Raw genomic sequence first — 22,611 nt, forward strand, 5'->3', positions numbered from 1 at the left:
GTAGAGATATGCACCCTAAAAAAAGAATGGGCTGAGATGCTCACATGAATTATAAAATTATCTAAGATAATCTCATTAGCCAGGATGTCATTGCATGGTTCATTTTGGTTAAATTTGAACTACTTCTAATTAGCACAGGTTTATATAGACAATTCCATAATGCACTTAAATTTTCTGTTCCAAATATTTACGTTACTTTTGACCATAATTTATTTCAGTGTCTATCCTGCCTATCTTGTGCCTAAGGGTATTCCCAGCACCTAGAAAATTTCTGGCACAGAGAAACATTGCCTGAATAAATCTGAGTAAATCATTTGTCTATTTCATTAGTGGTGTGAATAGAGTTTTCATTTTAAAATCAACACTGGCTCTGGAATAGAGATAATACATTCCAATCTGATTTTGGGATATCAGATGATATTCTACTCAGTGTGAATAAATAGTCTGGTCTACTCAATAGGGAGGGCGTCCTGGGTAGCTCAGCTGGTAAAGAATCTGCCAGCAGTGCAGGAGAGCCTAGTTTGATCCCTGGGTTAGGAAGATCCCCTGAAGGACAGCATGGCAACCCACTCCAGTATTCTTGCCTGAAGAATCCCCATGGACAGAGGAGCCTGGTGGGTTACAGTCCATGAGCCTGAAAAGAGTCACACATGACTGAGCAACTAAGCACAGCACTCAATAGGGAACCCATTCTCTGAATGTTTTCATCGCTTTTTAACCTAATCCAAGGCAAATTTCATTTGGTAAGTTGAATTTGAGTACTCACTAGTTTTACTTAGTGGGACAAGTGTTAAATTGTTACTGATGAACAGAAATAATAGGGAAAAAAAAAAAGCATGCTATTAGTAACTGCTACCACTTTTGAATGCCTCTAATAATGCCTCCAAACACTGAAACTGTGTTGGCAAATTTCAGTCTGTGGGCCAAATCTGTTCTGCCCTCTGTTTTTGTAAAGCAAGTTTTTTTAGAACATGGAGTCAAGTTCATTTTACATATTATCTATGTAGCATAGTTTACATATTATCTATGGCTGCTTTCATGCCACAGTGGCAGAATTAAGTAGTACTGACAGAGACTGCATAGCCCAGAAAGCCGAAGATTTACTGTTCGGTTATTTTAAAAACAACTTTGCCAACATTTGCGCTAAACATTTCCTTTGGTGGTTACCACGACGAGGGAGGAAGAAGATATCTGTGGAAAGATTTAGAGACTTAAGGAACATGTTCAAATCACACACTAATACTTGGTTCAGCTGGCACTCAAATTCAAAGCAGCTGACTCCAAAACCCATGCCCTTTGCTTTCTGTCATGCTGCTGGGTTAACTTGGTTCTGCATTTCTAAATAAAGAATTCACAGGTTCTGTTGTTGTTTAGTTGCTAACTCATGTCTGACTCTTGCAATCCCATGGACTGCAGCACACCAGCAGGCTCCTCTATTCTCCATTAACTTCTGGAGTTTGCTTAAACTCATGTCCCTTGAGTTGGTGTTGCTATCTAACCATCTCATTCTCAGCTGCCCCCAGTCTTTCCCAGCATCAGGGTCTTTTCCAGTGAGTCGGTTCTTCGAATCAGGTGGCCAAAGTATTGGAGTTTCAGCTTTAGCATCAGTCCTTCCGATGAATTAGTCAGGACTGATTTCCTTTAGGATTGACTATTTGATCTCCTTGCTGTCCAAGGGACTCTCCCAGCGTCACAATTCAAAAGAATCAGTTCTTCAGCACTCAGCTTTCTTTATGGTCCAACTCTCACATACGTACATGGCTACTGGAAAAACCATAGCTTTTTTTGACTATACGGACCTTTGTTGGCAAAGTGATATCTCTGCTTTCTAATATGCTGTCTAGATGTGTGATAGCTTTCCTTCCATGGAGCAGCATCTTTTAATTTCATGGCTGCAGTCACTGTCAGCAGTGATTTTGGAGCCCAAGAAAATAAAATCTGTCACTACTTCCTTTTTCCCCCTTCTATTTGCCATAAAGTGATGGGACTGGATGCCATACTCTTAGCTTTTTTTGAATGTTGTTTCAAGCCAACTATTTCCACTCTCTTTTCACCCTCATCAAGAGACTCTTTTGTTCTTTGCTTTCTGCCATTAGAGTGGTGTCATCTGCATATCTGAGGTTATTGATGTTTCTCCTGGCAGTCTTGCTTCCAGTTTGTGATTCATCCAGCCCAGCATTTAGCATGATACTCTGCAAATAAATTTAATAAGCAGGGTGACAATATATAGCCTTGATGTACTCCTCTCCCAAGTATGAACCAGTCTGTTGTTCTGTGTCTTGTTTTAACTATTGCATACAAGTTTCTCACGAGACAGGTGAAGTGGTATTTCCATCTGGTATTTCCATCTCTTTAGGAATTTTCTGGTTTGTTGTGATCCACACAATCAAAGGCTTTAGCGTAGTCAATGAAGCAGAAGTAAATGTTTTTCTGGAATTCCCTTGCTTTCCCCACGATCTAGCAGATGTTGGCAATTTGATCTCTTGTTCCTCTGCCTTTTCTAAATTTAGCTGGTATATCTGGAAGTTCTTGGTCCACATACTGTTGAAGCCTAGCTTGAAGGATTTTGAGTATTACCTTGCTAGCATGTGAAATGAGCACAGCTGTACAGTAGCTTGAACACTCTTTGGTATTGCCCTTCTTTGGGACTGGAATGAAAACTGATCTTTTTTAGTCCTGTGGCCACTGCTGAGTTTTCCAAATTTGCTGACATATTGAGTGCAGAACTTTCGCAGCATCATCTTTCAGGATTTGAAAGAGCTTAGTTGGAATTCGGTCATGTTCACTAGCTTTGTTTGTAGTAATGCTTCCTGAGGCCCACTTGACTTTATACTCCAGGATGTCTAGGTAGTGACTACACCATCGTGGTTATCTGGGTCATTAAGACCTTTTTGTATAGTTGTTTTGTGTATTCATGCCACCTCTTTTTAATCTCTCCTGCTTCTGTTAGGTCCTTACCATTTCTGTCCTTTATCCTGCCCATCCTTGCATGAAATGTTCCTTTGATATCTTCAATTTTATTGAAGAGATCTCTAGTCTTTCCCATTCTAGTGTTTTTCTTTATTTCTTTGCATTATTTAAGAAGGGCTTCTTATCTCACCTTGCTATTCCCTAGAACTCTACATTCAGTTGGGTATGTTTTACCCTTTCTCCCATGCCTTTCGCTTCTCTTCTTTTCTCAGCTATTTGTAAAGGCCCCCTGCCCCCGCCCCAGACAACCACTTTGCCTCTTTGCCTCTTTGCATTTCTTTTTCTTTGGGATGGTTTTGGTCACTGCCTCCTGTACAATGTTATGAACTTGCATAGTTCTTTAGATACTGTGTGTCCCAGATCTAATCCTTTGAATCTATTCATCACCTCTAATGTATAATCATAAGGAATTTGATTTAGGTCATGCCTGAAAGGCCTAGTGGTTTTCCCTACTTTCTTCTATTTAAGCCTGAATTTTGCAGTAAGGAGCTGATGATCTGAGCCACAGTCAGCTCCATGTCCTTTTGCTGACTGTATAGAGCTTTACAGGTTCAAAACCAAAAATGTAACATAACTCTAATTACAGGAAGCAAAGATCCCCAAATATGCTTTACTCTGTATGGGTCCCTCATTTTTTTTTTTTTTAGAGGATGATGCATTTAGGTACTTGAGAGTCAGGGAAGTGTTGTTGCCTTTAGGCTAGGGTGGCACACCCTATAGCCTGCAGCGACCAAGGCAGTCACAGGGAGAGATGGGAACTGTGACAGAGAACATGTGCCCTTTTTGAATGGGATGGTTGGTCCTCTGTCTCGGGACATATTGCCATGCAGGATTATCAGCCCAATTTCACTATTTTTTTTTTTTTAATATGGCAGTGACTTAAATTTCTTATTTTGGGTGTTCTGGTCTTTGTTGCTGCCCAGGCTTCTCTCGAGTTGTGGGGCGTGGGTTCTACTCTAGTTTTGGTGCATGGGCTTCTCACTGCAGTGGCCTCTCTCATTGCAGAGCATGGACTCTAGGGCCTGCGGGCTTCAGTAGCTTGCAGCATGTGGTCTCAGTAGCTGCAGTTCCTGAGCTCTAGGGCACAGGCTCAATAGCTGTGGTGCACAGGATTAGTTGCTGCATAGCATGTTGGATCTCCCCAGACCACGGATCGAACACATGTCTCCTGCACTGGCAGGCAGATTCTTAACGACTGTACCTACCACCAGGGAAGTCCGAGATCTCTGTTTTTAAAGATAATCTAGTAATCTTGATTTTTGTGTGAAAATTCCCTGTTTTAGAAACACTTTGTAGCAAAAACGTTCCTCAAAAATCAGAAGGAAAAAAGACACCCAGCAAAACATGGATCTGCAGGCTGAATCTGGCTTTCAGGTTGCCACTTCCGTTTTATGTTGATGCAGTTATTTCCTTCCTGATTTAGTCATCTAGCTTGATGCCTACAGTAAGTTGTATGGTGGGAGCAACAGAGTATAGAATAAAGATAAACTGGCATGAAACTATGTTTCTGATCTTTGTTGTTTAGTTCAAATCCAAATTACACTATACATTTTACTAGAGTTGACTCAATGATTTGGATTAAGAAAGGGAGCAGTGGCTTGGTTTGTGAACTAACAAAATCTCAAGCAAACACAAGGAGCACCTGAAATCCTTTATAGTCCTGAAGTTCTGCGGTAACTGACATAGTATCTCATTCTTTTGAGTTTTATTTTAATTGTTCTTTCTACACTTGCTGACAGCTATTTTCTACCATTTCCTGGTTTCATTAGAACATGGAAATTTAGACAATGATAAGGGTTTTTGTGGGCATATGAAAAAGGAATATAAGTTTTTTGTTGCAAAGAATTAAATTCAGAACAGGGAGTTTGGCAGTACAAATAGATTTTCAAATTTTTTTCCAATTTGGTGATTTTGACCAACTGTCATAGTTAAAAACTTCATTATTCATAGAAAACTATCTTTTAGACAAAGGTTAATATATTTCCTCTGTAATTCTATTTGATCAGAGGATGACTTTTTCTTCCAAATATTGTTAGCTAATGTAATTCAGCAACATAACTTTGCTTGGCTTTCGTGATGACTTGAAATTGACAACTAATGTTAAAAGTAAATTACTTTATGTATGTAGTGAGTTTATCTGCTGTAGTTATATATAAATTAGCCTATCACCTACCTGGACAGTTCAGTGAATTCAAATTAATCTACAGAATAATTTGGCTCCTTTGGCATTACTTAAGTAATGAATACATTTAAGTAAATAATTGTTTAGAATTTTATTTACTAACTTCCTCCCTCCCAAATTGAAAGCTGCTGTTATACTGCTTTATAATACTTGTATTTCTAAGATGACAATGTTGTTAGATAGAAAACAAAATTTTCCAGAGTTAATTTTGTCCCCCTGAGTTTACATTATTAAATTAGAGATGAAACTCTACTAAAAATAATCCTTCCTGCATTCACGTGGAGACTTTTAAGCATGCTTGACATTCTGTAACTCTAGAATTCTTCTATTGAAATTCTGTTTTGATGTTTACAAATGCTATACAGCTTCAAAACAAAGTAAAAAAAATTAGATGCCTCCTGGCTTCACCTGGAGAACTTGTCTTTGGTTTTAGATAGAATAGCCAACTGTCTCTGTTTGCCTAGATACAGAATTTTTAGTGTTAAAACCAGGAAAGTCCCAGGCAAACGGAGTGTTAGCTACCCTAATTCTCGGAGAAGGGACAAGATTAACCCATGGGACTTAAAGCATATTCTAAATGTAAGAAAACTGGCAACCTATACCAACCAGTAACTTTTCCAATATTTTGTATTAAAAGTTTCTGTAGTCTATACTGAGTTTCTTTCAAGAATGAAAATAGAATAATGGCCCTTACAGCTTAAGGGAAACTTAAACATCATATAATCCAGCACCCTCAAATTACCCATGAGAGCATGGAGTCCTAGAGAGACAAAGGGACTCAAATGAACTCAAACAACAGTGGCAGAATAAAAACTGAAACCTGCCTTCTGGCTGCAAGAGGATGAAGAATGGTATCCTCAAACTTAGAATTTTATCTCTGACAAAAGAAGGTAAAATACCAAACTAAGTATCCAAGCAATTTAAATAAACTCAAATTTACTTAAGATTGGTATCATATGAAGTCTAAAGAAAGGTTTTATTAGATTGAATTATCTAGTAGCTTTAGTTCACCACTTAAATTTTTGCTCTTATATTAGGACTGTGTCAAACTTAGCCAAAGTCTCAAAGCTACCTCAGGGTCCTGGAATAAGTATCAGTTCAGACCTTTAAGGTGCATGTCACATGGAATGTAGTCACTGGCCTCACCCTCTTAACATCCTGTGCAACTTTCCAGATAAAACTGAGACCTGTGTTGTCTCTATGTGGACTCAACAAAGATGTAAATGTATAGTGATAACGTTTCACTGGGTTGATGAAACACTTCACTCATGATTCACAAAAGAAAACATCAAACAATAGATGGAAACATGGACATTTGCTAAATAACTGGCAAAACATATCAGAGTAGGTTATAGCACACTTACCTTTGCTGTTTAGAAAATATGAGTAAAAATAATGTCACTGTTAGCCCAAGTATTCCAAAGATAATAATTAAGAACCATGGAAACTGGAAATCTGAAAAACACAAAAATAATATCTCAGAGAACTATGAATAGTTGAAGTTTACATTTCATTCTCCTGTTCCACATAAAACTTCCTAATTTGTATTCATCTAGTAAAGTCAATGACTTCAACTTGATAGCCACTGAAATAGAATGCAAGGACTTAGTATTTTCTAAGAACACCTCTATCCACTTCTTCAGATCCTTTCGTATACCAAAAAAAAAAAAACAAAAAAGAAAAAAAGTAACAGCATACAATTTACGCATAATCCATGTTTATTATATAAACAACCTGCTTTAAACATCTTATGTATTCAGGGTGTGTCATTAAAAGGCATCACTCAAGGGAAAAGTGATGCTTGTTAATATACTACTTTACCTAAATAATGTCCACTTTTTTTTTTTAAATGTGATCTTTAGATCTAGATCTAATCTAGACTGAAGTGAAGTCGCTCAGTCGTGTCCAACTCTTTGCAACCCCATGGACTGTAGCCTACCAGGCTCCTGTGTCCGTGGGGTTCTCCAGGCAAGAATAGTGGAATGGGTTGCCATTTCCTTTTCCAGGGGATCTTCCCGACCCAGGGATCGAACCCAGGTCTCCCACATTGCAGGCAGACGCTTTAGCCTCTGAGCCACCAGGGAAGACTCTAGACTGAGGATCCCTCAAAAAGATGGGGGCCAAGTTGTACGTTTGAATCATTATTAAAACTTCTTAGATATCAGGGTGTACATTTTTACAGCTTAAAAAGTATTGGTTGACAGAAGATCAGTACTAGGACTCTCAGATTTTAGTATGCTGTTCAGTTGCTAAGTCATGTCTGACTCTTTGCAACCCCATGAACTGCAGCATGCCAGGCTTCCTTATCCTTCACTATCTGCCAGAGTTTGCTCAAACTCGTGTTCATTGAGTCATGCCCATTGATTCAGATTTTAGTATAATTGATAGAAAATTTGTGGGAGACTGTTTAGAACAAGTGCCACAGTGGCAGAGGTTGACTACTTTTAAGGTGGAATTTTCCTGGTGGCTCACATTGTAAAGGATCTGCCTGCAAGGTGGGGGAAAGATCCCCTGGAGAAGGGAATGGCTACCCATTCCGGTATTCTTGTCTGGAGAATCCCATTGACAGAGGGGCTTTGTGGGCTACAGTCCATGAGGTCATAAAGAGTAGGACACGACTGAGCAGCTAACACTTTCCCACTTCTTTTCACTTTTACCATAACACTGCTTTACTGAAAGTAAGTTTTTATGCTGTGATATTCTTTTATTTTCTTATTCACATATTAAAATCTACCAGGGAGCTATTATGCATGCTATAAAGAATTAGTGGGGGAGAGTATCATTTTTTTTTGTTGTGGTATCTATAATTTTATATAAATGATATACTTAGGAATATAATATAAAGCAAGAGTCTTTTTCCTTTTCTAACAGAAGTAAAAAGTTGTTTAAAAAAATCTTTAAGTGAATTAAATGCCATCACGATAAAGGGCATGTGACAAATATACTTTTTCTTAAAAATTTAATTTTTAATATAAATTTATCTAATTGGAGGCTAATTACTTTACAATATTGTATCGGTTTTGCCATACATTGCAAAAATACTTTTAAGCCAGAATTTCCATATATCAAATACTGTCTGAAACAAGCCTACTGAGGAGAGCTTAGAAAAAATCATGCTATAGACATTTTTACCTGTGCTATATAGTATCATGGGTTCTACCTGTATCATAAGTGCAGAAACAATTGTTTATATTTTAAAATTACATTTCTTTTATATAGGATCTTCAAATATTCTATGTCACCCTTGAGCACAACTAGCACATGATTTATCAAGCTTTCCTCCAGATAAAAGCCACACACAAACTTTCTAAAACCAATAAGCACCTGCCATTGACTAATGCTGATTCGATACTAGGCTTTCTTTTAGAAGCCACATAGATAGCCATCCATCCAGATTCAGAATTTCTTCTCTGTGTATTTGAAAACCTTTTTTTATTATTATAAATGCAAAACAAACTCAAATGAAATATTAGAAATACAGAAACATATAAAGAAAAGAATCACCTGAAATTCTGTTATGTGGAATTATCACCCCACTCTCCTCCACCAGTAACTTTGTGTCTCTTCTCCTCTTTAACTTGCACCTACATCATGACTTTTCCTGAACAATTCAGAAGTGAAATCCTTCTTTCTCTTTTGTAATGGATAATACCTGTTACAGGTAGTGAACTGCAGGTCCCTCATCCTGAAAACTGATGCTAATGTATATTGATCTGGACAACACTCTAATAATGTAGGGAATGTATGCCTGTGCATTGACAGAAATCATGTGGGCTGCCGTCTTAATCTCTTCGGTTTACCTTCTTCACATGCAGATGGGTTCATCTGAGGAAATGTTATCAGGAGCACCTCACTGAACTTGCCATATTTTTCAGTGTTTCGTTGTCGGGTTCTCACACGCACTTCATACTCCTTATCCAGTCTCAACGAGTACATCGGAACTGATGTTACCAATAAAGGGTCCATCTTTCAAGACAAAATATAAAACTTACTGGTTAGAGAGTCAACAACTCGTTGCAATAAGCTCCATGAGGTGCTTCTGCATTTTTATTCAAAATGAATTTCTGGAAAGTAGGAAATATTTTAAAATGCACTCGTGGAGTTTGCTATTTAGAGAAAGATCTAAGTAAGTAACTTAGTAACACATTGTAAATTAACTACACTTCAATTTAAAAATGGTAAAAAAGTCACTTTGTTAAATAAATCACAGTCCTCAAATTAGTTCTGTTATAAACCCAAAGATATGATAGACTTGGTTAAAGAAATGCATCTCTATTCTTGCATTAGGCTGTCAGATATTCTACTAAGATCAAAGGATAATAGACTTATTATAGAGGATGGCAGAATTATAAAGAAGATTACAGATACACTGTCTACCCTTTGGAATATTACATTGTTATATGAAGACATCAGGACAGTAAAAAACAAACATATTTCCTATTCTCTATGTCTGTATCTGTTCTTTGGAAATCCTGGGTAGTCATTCATATGATCACAGAATTGTAAAGTGTTCTAGAAAAATCAGTTGTCTTAAAGTTTCAAATAATTCCATCAGCTTGTTCTATAAGGCTTAAAGTCATCTTAAAAATATATGCTATTCAAAATCTATGAAGAAAAGTTACTAGAGGCCTTTGGTAACAAACATCAGGATCCCACAATCCTGAAGGCCAGGCTATTCCTTTACTTTCCCAAGGAAGGTAGGTGAGATTCTCAGACATGTTGCTATCAAAGAGGTAGACACAGCTAATGATGGGGTTTTCCTTCAAGTCAAATATTCAAAGCAAGTAGTCAATATATGCTTTTTATATATTTTCAGATAGAACATCTTGCTCCCATTTATAGGAAAACCAGGAACATTCTTTTTCAACAGCCTGGGTTATTCACACAAATAAGATTCTCATAATTTGTTAAGTTAGAAGCTGGACCTTTAGCTTCTAAAACAAATTTCCTTTCACTACAGTTAGTTTCTACTCACAAAGTACCTCTTTTTTACCCCCCATGTACACAGAATGGTTAGTTTGATTTTTTATAGAAGCTGAATACATGGAATATTTATGTACTTAAAATGCTTCTGAATATTAAAATTTTTATTTTTCTTAAGTCTATTTGCTATTCTTGAAGCCCTAAATTTCTCTGTCACCATCACCAATATATTATTTCTTTACAGGTTTTATTAATAACAAAATCCCAAAGGGGCCAAGTGATTCGATCTACGGCCCCTTCTTCATCTTCCCTCAGCCCTCCACAGCAGCCACACCAAATTCAAATTTGCTCACATGACTAATACCACCCTGAACCCTGTCACCTGCCTATGAGGGAGCACCTATTCTTGGCTAATTCTCAGTGCAAGTACTGCTGATATTCTAAGAAGTCTTTTCTGGCAGTTTTCCCTACTCCATCCTGCCTGAGAATACACATATTACTTCTTTTAATTCATTGCTCAAATTTCTATATTATACCACATATTCCCTGGGAGAAAATAATGCTTTCATCCTCTTTACATCTCCGAAGCCCAGCACAATATCAGATATATAGAGAAGATCATGGCAACCCACTCCAGTATTCTTGCTTGGAGAAGTCCATGGACAGAGGAGTCTAGCAGGCTACAGTCCACAGAGTTGCCATACAACTGAGTGACTAACACTTTCAGCATTTACCTTTTCATTGGGTACTCAAGAGATGACCCATACATTGTGGATAATTCTATGCCACTCATTAAGTCTTAAAAAAACAACCCCAAATTAAAAAACACAATTGGTTTAGCAGGTAGATACTTGTAAGCAACTACATGGTCATTAGAATTACTATTATATTCAAAATGTGTTTAATAACTTAAAAAATGGGCATATTAATACTAAATTCAATGGTGTCAAACGGTAAATTCTTCATATAAGCAACACACATTAGCTTTTCCCCCCTGACTTACAACCCTTTTTTTTTTTTTTTTTTTGCTTATGCCTCTTGTTTTTACAACCAACTAGATCATAAGTTCTTTAAGAAAGGTCAGTTGTCATAGATGGGTCCTTGATACTCATGGCAACTCTGAGACCCTTGCAAATTATCAAACTTATAAGTATCATGGATTTATAACTGAGAATTTCAAAAAATACTAATTTCAAAATGATAAACTGATTTTATGTTCATATATTTTTATAAGAATTATTGTACTTTCTGAAATAAAATTATAGTGAAAAAATGACAGTGTTTCACATTCTTGCAAATCTCTCTACTATCTGGCTTAGTAGAAGATGCTTATATTTTTCATTTGCTTCTGAATTAAAACTGTGTTAGGATATGTGGTTTTGGTAGAGGTGCATGAATAAAACTTGATCTCATAGATACACAGTGAGAAAATGGAAGAGAGCTTTTAATAGCTGTTTCAGCTAATTATATATATTCTTCCTTAACACCACCACCAACAAAAAAAACTCAGTAAGCGGTATTTTCTTAAAGATTAGTTGCAGTGTGAAATCTGAAACCATGTCAATAAATCTTTCACACTTCTTTATATTAAAATCCACCATTGCAACTAGTACTTTGAATGCATCATTTCTCCATTTGTGGTTTGGTTACAGCAGGTATTGGTCACTTGGAAAATATCACTCACTGAGTTATGCAGATTTTCTAACTGTTCACACATTTCATTATACAATATTTAAAAAAAAACACTTTTGCTAAGATCACCATTGATCGCATCAGATCTTCAAAGGTTGGGAACACTCTCAAGCTCACAGCTGCAGATGCCGAAGTTTTCCAAAATTTTAACTTAACCTTGACAGCTCAAATTTTCTCACTGGCAACAAATACTGTCAATTGTTTTTCTTGAAGTGTTAAGCTCACTTTATTCTTTTCCAAGAACTATTTGCCAAATATTTGCCAACTCAAATATGAAAAGTCATCTATCAGTTTACCAGTTGTTCTTTCAAAGTAAAAATGGTGTTCCAAGCAAAAAGCAGCTAGTTCAAGCAGGAACTTAGGTGTTTAAATGCCTTTGCTCAAAATAACCATCCACAGCTCCGTATGTAGCCAAAGTGCTTTATGTGTACACAGAATATGAAAAAGCTACATAGAAATCATGATTTAATAAACTGAGAAATATAGACACTGCTTCGTCAAGGACATTCTTATGTGATCTGCCTTCCCCACCTCGCATTTCTTTTCTGTGGGTACAGAGTGGTGCAGAGCATAGTGACTATCAGAGTTTGGAGTTATTGCCCTGATTTGTGCAAAGGCAGCAGCAGTGTGTCCACCATTGCTTTTGTACCACCTGTGTAAATCAACACGGTCAAAAAAGGAAAGAACATTCTAGTATTATTATGGAAATAGTCTTGACTCTGTGGACTCCCTGAAAGAGTCCCAGGGACCCTCAAGGGTTCAAAATTTATACTTTGGGAAAATGCCACCCTGGGGTGCCTAGCACGGTGCTTTGTGTATACTAGTTATTTCAATACTCGGTCGGTTGCTGAATAAATGTTTGAAGTTTGAATTTAGAAAGCCTTGTTTGACTCGGTATCCAGCCAAACTTTTCTGTACCAAGTTACAGAACAGATATCTAAATTAGAATGATTCCACAAACAGAACCTTGAAGCCAATATTTAACTGTTCATAGTGCTCTAAACTTAACTTTCCTGTAATGACAGAACTGGCCCCGTTTTCAGCAGTTCACTGAATGGACAGGCCCTGGTGTCTCAGTTCTAGCAGTGAGGCCATGCCAGGATGCTGGGCACGACCTGGTGACTGGCCAGAAACCACTTGGCTTGGCCAGGCCTGTGGCTGTGGTTAGACTGATTTAGAATTGGTTACACTGAAAGCAGCATGATAATCCTGCTTTTCTTCTTGTTGTGTGCCATGTGGAATTTATCTTGGTGCCCAGTTCCCATGCCCTTGGCAAGGAAGTGAGGAGTTCAGAGGTCAACCCAGTACCAGGCTACTTGCCTAAGTAAAAACCTCTTAGCTTGATTTTCCCCTGGGGTTTGTGACAAAACATCCTTCTGAAACTCTAGGGGATCAATTCTCTCCCTTTGTTTCCCTCCTGGAGTCACTGAAGAACTTATTTTAGTGGGAGTCTGCTGAACAGTGGCAACTAAAATCCTGGGCGAATATTTAGCCACAGCTCACTACTGACCTTGATCATAACCTTTCCCGTGTTTAGCCACATCCTCACAGACAGCTGAGTGACTAGAGTATGTGATATTGTTTTAAGGTTAGACCGGACACCAGTGATGACTGGAGAAATAATTTTCCTTTGCTTCCACAGGCTTCCATATAAAACTCCATGTAAGCATCTGCTGTCTTAAAGAATTCCAAGATGAAATTTTAGTGATTATATCCATTTTTCTCAAATAAGAAATTAGAACTGGGATATGTGGTATTAAGTCAAAAGAAAGTCTAATTAGAAATGAGAGGGGTTGCTGAACACAAAAAAGAAAGGTCAAGGGTGAGATGTAATAATATCTTACCATTTTCCACTGGGTCTCATTTAGTTCTTTATAGTGCAGTTCATACTCCAGGATTATCCATCCCATCTTAACATCTGTATTGGGTGGTGGTTCCCATTTCACTAGGATGTCGGCATGAATCTCCGTCAAACTGATGTTCAGCAGAGTCCAGTTGAGGCCAACGGGTGGATCTGGTTGTACTGTGCATTTCAGCAGAGAATTAGTACACAGACATAGCTTGATGTTAGTGGAATGCATTTTTCCGAAGACGACTAAGTTACTTCATACATTATTCTCAATTCTTCCAATATTCCCATCATTATACTTCCACTTGATGGCAGAGTATCGTTTTTAAAATTAAGGATGACCTGTTATTAACTGAAAATAATAGCCCCTATAAAAAATTCCTTTTTGAGTTTAAAATCTGATCTATAGCCGTTCTTGAAGATCTGTCGCATTTTGCATTTCTTTTGGCTCTGATAAGATGAATAAATTGGGATTTTGCAAAGGAATTCAGTTTAACTCAGAACTGAAAGGAACAGAGAGTCAGAAAGACCCAAGTGTGGCCATTTTGGAGCGAGGGGTGGAGAAGTCTTTTTTATTCTGTATGTTACCTGGGGCGAGGCCTTTTAAATTTTCTTTCTCATTTATTTCTGCACTGCTACAGAAGCACAGTCCTTCAGAACACTTGGTAAATACCCCTTCATTTGTCTTCCTAGCCCCATGTGATCATTTCTTCAGGTATGAAAGAAAGGCATTACATTGATCTCTCAAATGGTGATGAATCGGTGTTTTCTGTGTTTTACTTAAGCTCATGCTATGGACACTACTTTTTAAAAAAACAGAGAAAGTCCCAATTTGACTAGTCATGACCACATTTAAATTGGAGGGATTTGGAAAATGGCTAAGCTACATATGCTGCATAATGATACTGACACCTCATCTTTCCAGTTTTGTTGGGGATTGATGAATTTTGAAAACTGAAGCTTAATGCTTTATATGACTGAACAATAAAAATGTTTTTAAAGGGAAATTTTCTCAAACTTACTACTCATGTTGCATCTAACCGCCCCCCCCCACCCCCGACTTTCAATAGAGGATATAGAACAGGGTCCCTTTTGAGAATGCTCAGTACCACCATGATGAGCATAATAATAGCCATCTCTCTTACTTCTAGTCTTCTACCTCTAACCTGCTCCTCTTCCACCTCCCCTAATTCTGTTAATGACGACTCCATTCCTGCAGGATGAAAATGGTGAACCCTTCCTTGACTCACTTTCTCCACTCCACCCCCATCACCTCACATTCTGTCAGCTGTAATTTTAAGATATTTCCAGAGTCTATCCACTTCTCTTCACCTGACCCACTCTTACCTTGTCCTAGCCATTATCATTTTGTTTTGAAGCATTACCCTCCTAACTAGTCTCTTTCTGTGGTCCATGTCCCCTTCAGTTTATTCTCGATACAATCTTCAACACTGTGGACATGCTGGTCATCCTAACACTTAAGTTAGATCACATTGCTTATCATTTAAAGCTTTCTGAAGGCTTCCTATCTCCAGGCGAAAGTCAAAGTCACACCATGCTTAAAGGGTGCCAAAGCTTTGACCCTCTGATCTCCAGGATCTGGTTTATGATCATGCTCCTCCTTCCCTCTCCATGTGTCCTTCCACTACCATGCTCTTCTTGAGTGAGCAAAGGCATGCTCCCACCTCCAGATCTTTACCCTGCCTATGCCCTCTTCTATCAGATAGACATGGGACTGTGTTCTCATTTCCTTCTTTACCCAAGTGTCTGTCTCAATGAGGCCGTGTGTGATAATGCTCCCATTGCAGCCGCTCCTATTTTCCCACATTGTCTTTCCTCCCAGCATGGTCTCCTTCCACCCACACTGAGAAGATGTCCCCCTGGTGCAGACACTTCCTGCCTCTAGCACTTAGAACGCTGCCTGGCCCAAGGAAGAGACTCAAAGAAGCATGGAATAAATAAACTGAACGAATGACAGACGCCTAACTCATATACGACTTTAAATCCAACGACCAGTCCTGAGAGGTCTACTAGAGTACATGCATAATGCACGAGGAAGCTGAGTTTGTGATCAGCATTTTCAGAGCTATAGGGTCACCCCATTTTTTTTGTTGTCTCCCATTCTCAGCTCCCTCCCTCCCTGCTATCACGGTAACCCTGCCTGTCATCATCTTTTGCCTTGATTATTACAAAGCCTTCTAATCTAGCCTGTGCTATTCTAATCTACCCTCTACACTGAAGCAAGATGAATTTCCCTGAGACGTTAGTACCATACTCTCAGGCTTCCCAGGTGGCGCTAGTGGTAAAGAACTTGCCCGCCAACACAGGAGACATAAGAGATGTGGGTTTGATCCCTGGGTTGGAAAGATCCCCTCGAGGAGGGCATGGCAACCCACTCCAGTATTCTTGCCTGGAGAATCTCATGGACAGAGGAACCTGGTGGGCTATAGTCCACAGGGTTGCAAAGAGTCGGACATAACTGAAGCAAGTTTGCACGCACGCGCGCACACATATACATACACACTATGCCTTTGAGGTTAAGAGCATGGGCTCTGGAGCTATGCTGCCTAGGTGCAAATCTCAGCTCTGCCTACCAGTAGTTCTGACCTTGGGCTAGACGTTGAACTGCTCTGGGGATCAGTTTCACCATCTATAATATGGGAATCATAATAGAACCCATCTAGCACAGTTATCATACCTGACTTATGGTACGTGCTTTGTAAATATCCTGAGGTCATTTCCCTGCTTAAACATCCTCAAGTGTACCCCTGGGCAGTCAAGGTCCAGATTCTTTTTTGGGGCACACAAAATCATTGATGATTCCTCTGGTCAACCAATCAGGTCTGCCAAACTGCTCCTGAGTCTGTGAATATTCTGTGTTGTCACTTGTGGAACTCAGTAGCCATTAGCAGACACTGTCCATCTTGTATACCTGGCAACTCCTGCTGAGGCTTTAGGAAATAACTGAACTGCCACCATCTCTGTGCAGCCCTTTCTCATCCCTCAGGCCCAGTCAATCACTCACACCTCTGGCCACCACTTCGGCTTGCTGTGCCTTCCACACACCTTGAGGCCAGCACCTACTATGCCGTATCTCAGTTATTTGTAAACATGCCTGCTTTCCCTACTTGACTGTGTCTTACTCATTTTGTAGCCAACACATCCAGCCAGGAGCCAGGCACTCAGTGAAAATCAGCCAAGTGAACGAGTTGGGTGGCTACTGGCAGGACAGGTTTAGAACACGAGTCTTTGATATTGTATTCTTTCTACTACCCATTTAGTCATTAGACAGCTACATCTACTGGCTTCAGGGCATACATTCAGTTACTGGTAGCTTCTCTGGATTCAATAGTTTCTTTAAACCATGCAGACAGGTTATCTTCTGCTTTTTTCATTTTTCTTAATCTTCTCCCTCCAAAGTCAGTCTATCAGATTTACTTGTTTCTATCTGCATCTTCCACCCTCCCTCTCTCAGTCTCGTCCAGCCTGGAAACCACACACAAGAACAGCACGTCTGAGTGAGGCTCCAAGGAGTTCCTGTAAGCAACAAACAAGCTTTGTGGATAGATGCGAGGCATCTATATCAGCTATTCATGGTCTTTCTGTGATTCTGTTTAGCTGTTTATACTAGTATAGTATAAACACGAATATTCCAATTATGGCTCTTTGTCTTGTTTCATTTCCCTTGTGTCCACATGGTGGGCAAGGGATAAGCTGCTTGAATCTTTCACTTAGTTCACTGAACTGATTATCTCCAGTGTTTGTTTTGAGATCTTATAAACATGCCTTTAAACTGATTTTGGCTGCTTTGCCAATGTAAAATTCCAGAATGATTATGCCTTGTGGCAAAGAAAATCTTGGACTGTAGCCCACCAGGCTCATCTGTCTGTGGGATTCTCCAGGCAAGAATACCGGACTAGGTTGCCATTTCCTTCTCCAGGAGATCTTCCTGACCCTGAGACTGACCCTGTGTCTCCTGCATCTCCTGCACAGTCAGGCAAGTTCTTTACCACTAGCGCCACCTGGGAAACCCAAAGAAAATCTAGGCATTTATGATAGGAGTGCCAGAGATCAAGGCCAGTGTATTCCAGTAGAGCTGAATATAATCGTCATACCAGATCATGAGGAGAGAAGGAATCTTACGAGTGCATTGAGTTTCTTCCTTGTAGTGGCACATAAGAATACAGACTAGCATTCAGAAACCTGCTCAAGGAAAAGACTCCACAAGACTCCTATTCTTTCCTTTATAAATCTCCTGGCAGATTGTTTTATATTGGAGCCAACCTGAGCTCCCCTGCCCTTTCTCTCTTGTTCGCTGGCTTATCTCATGTGCTATAAAGGAGACATCCATCCACCCAGAGAATGCAATGTAATGCAATGACAAAGTCTTCCTACTTGCATGCACTTGGACTTTGCAGCCTTCCCTGCTTATGTAATCTAAAGCCATGTCAAATAAAACACAAACCTGTGATTTACCTATGTCCTCAACAGAGAAACACTTATGATCCACAATACCACCATTGCTAGTTAGCTTGATGCAATAGGGGGTCCACACGGAGGTATATGACGAATTAAAGTAACAGCTGTTTTCACCAGCAGAGACGTAATCGGGGCATTCTTTCCATTCTTGAATATCCCTGAAATGGAGGGTAAAAAGGAAGAATTGTTCCCCAAATCATGCAATAGTGCAAGTCAAAGCAAGCTGCGTAAGAGTCAGATTCAATAAACCAGGACACAAGTATTTTATGAGCTAGTATCTTAGTGGTACCATTTCCAAGGACTAGCACATCTGTGGACTGATGATCAGTGTCTGCAGACTGAGAGGAGGCCTTTTGGCACGTCTGTCTATAGTAAAAGCATCCCTTCATTGACTGCATATAAGGTGCCAGCTCCTAATTTAAGTGATTCATTGGGAGGTACTTTCCCCATTCTACAGATGAAAGTTCTAAGGCTTACAGAGGTTTAAAAATATTCTTTTATTAAAACACTGCAGAATCAACTCCTAAACTATAGAGATTCCCAGCGAACAGCTGAGTCTTTAAACCTAGGTATTTCCCCAACTCATGACAGAAGAAACTGAGGTGACACATGGATGGTGTTCTCCAAGCTGAGTGACCTTGAGATGTGGATGGTCCTGAAGAGGAACATCAGCTACCACCCTACTCTGAACCATTGCATCCTATGTCCATCTCCTCTGCAAGGTTGTCCTGATGCCTTGAACTCCTTCCCATATTCCTGATATCTTTTCTTAATTAAACAAAGAGCCATGGTAACATTCCAAACATGCTGGATATCCAGGTAACCTTTAAGAAACATGGGACTCCTAGCCTTTCCCCATCTACTCATAGAAGAAACCAAAGAAATTTAAAACCCAGACCAGAAATTAAAAAAATTCTCCAAACTAAGAAAGCATTTTTCTTTTCCATTTTGTAAATGGGAATGGACATTTAATTATAATATCAAAAGAATGGAAAAAAACAAAAATGGAGCTGTACCGAATCAATGGGTTTACCTATCAGTTCCTTTGTGAGTTTCTCTACAAAGAATGAGCTCATCCTTTTCCTGTATCTTGGATCAGATACGAATAAATGAAACAAGTCATGGAGGACAGATGGACACATGGAGAACACTGAAGAAATCAGAAAAGCTATACCTCCATATCTAAGATCCATCCTAGAGTTACTCACCTCCACCCCATTCCACAGAAAGCATTATTTACCTCAGTGACTTAAAACAACAGCAGAATTGATGTTGAATGGAAAAGAGATGGCAGGAAGGTCACTGGGGGAGGATGTCAGAATTTGGGGAAAGGATTTACCCTGATCAGCTGCCAAGGGGACCTGAACAAAAATGCAGAGCAATCAAAAGATGGCTCAGACTCAAGTCCATCCCAGCAGGAACATGTGAGAGAATGTGACAGCTCTCCTCCAACCTCCCATCCGCCTGCCTGCCTGAATGAGTGAATTCAGCAAGTCATCTTTGGGTGCCTCCTATGCAAGCACTCTGTAGGTATCATATCTGACACGAGCACTGTGTGGCTGTAAGGATTAATAGGACTTGATCCCTACTTTCAGGCTAGAAGGTGACTCAGAAATTATCCACTGAGTACTTTTTTTTTTTTGTCTCCTTTATTCAGGACATGAGTGTTTCATAAGCATCGATTATACATAAAATACTGTGCTTGATATATACAGGGGAGTCATGTGTGTCTAAAATACTTCAGCCTCAGGGGAATGACTGAGAAACCATATTACAAAGCAGAGTGGGCAAGTGTTCATATGTGGTGCTCACTGGAGTTAGAAAAGAGAATGATTGCCTTGACCATTCATGGGTGGCTTCGGGTGAGCGAGGTACTCTTAGCAATCTTGAAGAAGGGTAAAAGTTTAAAAGATGGCAATAGGGGAAGGAAGAGAGGGAACAGAGGAGGTGGAATCACTGGGCAAAACTTTCTTAAATTAGAATTGCTACTTAGGTGGGGTCATTGTTATTTACTTACTCTTCACTAGGCTGAGAAGGTGTTTTACAAGTCAAGGAGACATAAAGCAGGCAATGTGTGGCTGAGGCAGAAGCGAGAAGGAATGACCTTGTGTCTCTAAGGTGCTTGCGGCTGGCGGGCCAGGCTATGGAGGTCTGTGAGCATCACTCTAGGGAGTGGGTGCTTGGCAGCAGGAGACAAGAAGGACCCCACAGGCTGTGCAAGGGCAGGGACTGGGAGAAAGGGATGAGAAGCTGGGAGAAGACACAAGTTTTCTTCTTTACAGCTGTTTCCCAAGCTGGTCTGTTTGGCACTAGGAGGACACTTATGTAATATCAAGGGGTCCTTGAGACAGCTGCTCATCAGCTGTTGGAAAGAACTTGGGATTAACATGGACAGTGGACTGTTACTCAATTTCTGGTTGAGGCTCTTAAAAGTTGCATATCCTTGGATGAGAGGGAGATTCAGTGGGAAAATTAAGGGGGTAGAGGGTAGAAGGAAGGATAAACTGTGTGTGTGTGTATTCAGAATAGGAAAAAGATTGAAAAATATGGATAGGTAGGTCATTGAACTATGGTATAGTTTATCTTGATAGACTTTCAAAAATAAATACGAGTGTAGTAAAAGAGAATGGTTTTATAAGATTGCCTAGGGAATGAGATTTTCATATAATAGTTAAGGCGTCAAATTTTGTATAATAAGTCAAATGTATTTAGCAAACTGACAGTATTAAAGTTAGTATGAAAACATTCTGAAGATGCAGGCCAGTGCTTAGCAGGTCTGGATTGGTAATAGGAAATGAGCTCTGTGTATGGCATGCAGTTTCTCAACTCTGGCCTGTCAGCAACCTGGTCCCCACAGGGATGGTATGAAAAACCCTGTTTAGATTATCTCCAACCCATTAGCTCCACTGAACAAACAACTTAAAGTACTTCTCTAAAGCACAATGGATCAGCAAGAGTCACTTCAAAACACAACTCCCAACCCCCTCCCTCATTAACTGAAGTTGAATTTTATTTTAAATACATACTTAAAACTTATTTTTAAACTTAAATTTAGACAAACACCAAATGGACACACAACACAGATGCTCTGTTGCCTGCCTTCACTGGGTTGAATTTCTCTACAGATGACCAAAGCCCATTTGTAAAAGCTACTCTCTCCTTCTTTTAGTCCCAAGACTTAAGTGCTTTAGATTTGTTCCCAGACTGGCTTGTGAAACAGGGCTGAGAATTCTAGAAAGAGCCTATCCACAAAAATCAGAATAAAGAACGGAAGATGTGCTTTCCACCTAAAGGTACCTAACTGGAAGACAAAAAAACCCAAACAAACCATCATCCCATTTATGTCCTAAGGGCAACTGTTTTCAAGCCATCCAGATCATGTGTTTTAGGCTTAATATTTAAGAGTTTCTTTTTATTTTTAAAGTAACTGCTCATTTTCCTTTCTAATTTCCTCTACAACCTGGCAGGGCAAATAAACTTTCTTTTCAAAAACCAGGATAATTTGTTGAGGAGGTATTTGTGCGGGTGGGGGATATATAGCCTTTGGGAACTAGTCTTCACTTGCCCACTTCTTTGGAAATGAGGCATCTGCAGGAACAGGCTGAGAGCAGAGTAGGCCGAAAGGCTCCCAGAGGCCCCTTTTCACTGGGCCTGCAATTTGCATTCCTGCAGAGTCCCGGCCCAGCTCTGAGGCTGAATCTGAGATGCTCCCGTCACAGGGTGGCATGGACTATTCTGAATTGGCTGCCTCTTCCACTGGCTCACCTGGCTGGAAGCAGAGCCAGCCAAGCAGGCAGCCTGGGCCTGTCCTGTGGACCAGCCTGACCTGGTTAGATTCCCTGGTGCTTTTAGCTACCAAGGCCAGGCCTGGAGTGCAGTGGCCCCATCCCAATCCTCCCTGCCTCCACTACTCTGCCTCTGGATGACTTCCGGTCACAGTTTCATTTGTGTTCCAGGGATGGGGAGTTGTGATTCTACAGTTCCAGGAGGTACCAGGGAATTGCTTTCCACGAAACAGTGACTGGAGCCAGAAAGCGCATCTGTATCTGCCTCTTCCTGTAAACAGGTGATGCAAAGTCCCACACATGTACTCTATTAGGTGCAGCCCTGCTACTGCATACTCCTAATACTCCTAATCCCATCAATTCTACCCTTTCCAGGTAAATGGTGCTGGGCTATTTGGGCTAAAATACTCGCGGTTCATAACAGTGTACAGAAGGTGGTGATCAAAACCATCCCCGAGATAAAGACATGCAAAAAGGCAAAACAGCTGTCTGAGGATACCTTGTAAATAGCTGAGAAAAAAAGACAAGTGAATGGCAAAGGAGAAAAGGAAAGATATACCCATCTAAATGCACAGTTCCAAAGAATAGCAAGGAGAGACAAGAAAGCCTTCCTAAGTGAACAATGCAAAGAAATAGAGGAAAACAATAGAATGGGAAAAGCTAGAGATCTCTTCAAGAAAATTAGATACCAAGGGAACATTTCACGCAAAGATGGGCACAAAAAAGGACAG

The 22,611-nt window shown here is 39.7% G+C and overlaps 1 protein-coding gene across 11 annotated transcripts in view; it reads right to left on the reverse strand.

Annotated features, from left to right (window-relative positions):
- GHR (growth hormone receptor) overlaps positions 1-22,611 on the reverse strand; it is a 298,291-nt gene that overhangs the window by 10,486 nt on the left and 265,194 nt on the right. For all 11 annotated transcript variants that reach the window (XM_042233625.2, XM_027979937.3, XM_060400209.1 and 8 more), the window contains 4 exon segments: positions 18,093-18,253; positions 13,612-13,790; positions 8,953-9,118; positions 6,517-6,607 (listed from right to left, as the gene is read on the reverse strand). In XM_042233625.2, coding sequence (XP_042089559.1) covers positions 6,517-6,607; positions 8,953-9,118; positions 13,612-13,790; positions 18,093-18,253 — 597 coding nt within the window.

Source organism: Ovis aries, chromosome 16, assembly GCF_016772045.2.
Source record: "Ovis aries strain OAR_USU_Benz2616 breed Rambouillet chromosome 16, ARS-UI_Ramb_v3.0, whole genome shotgun sequence".
In the NCBI taxonomy this organism is placed as follows: domain Eukaryota; kingdom Metazoa; phylum Chordata; class Mammalia; order Artiodactyla; family Bovidae; genus Ovis; species Ovis aries.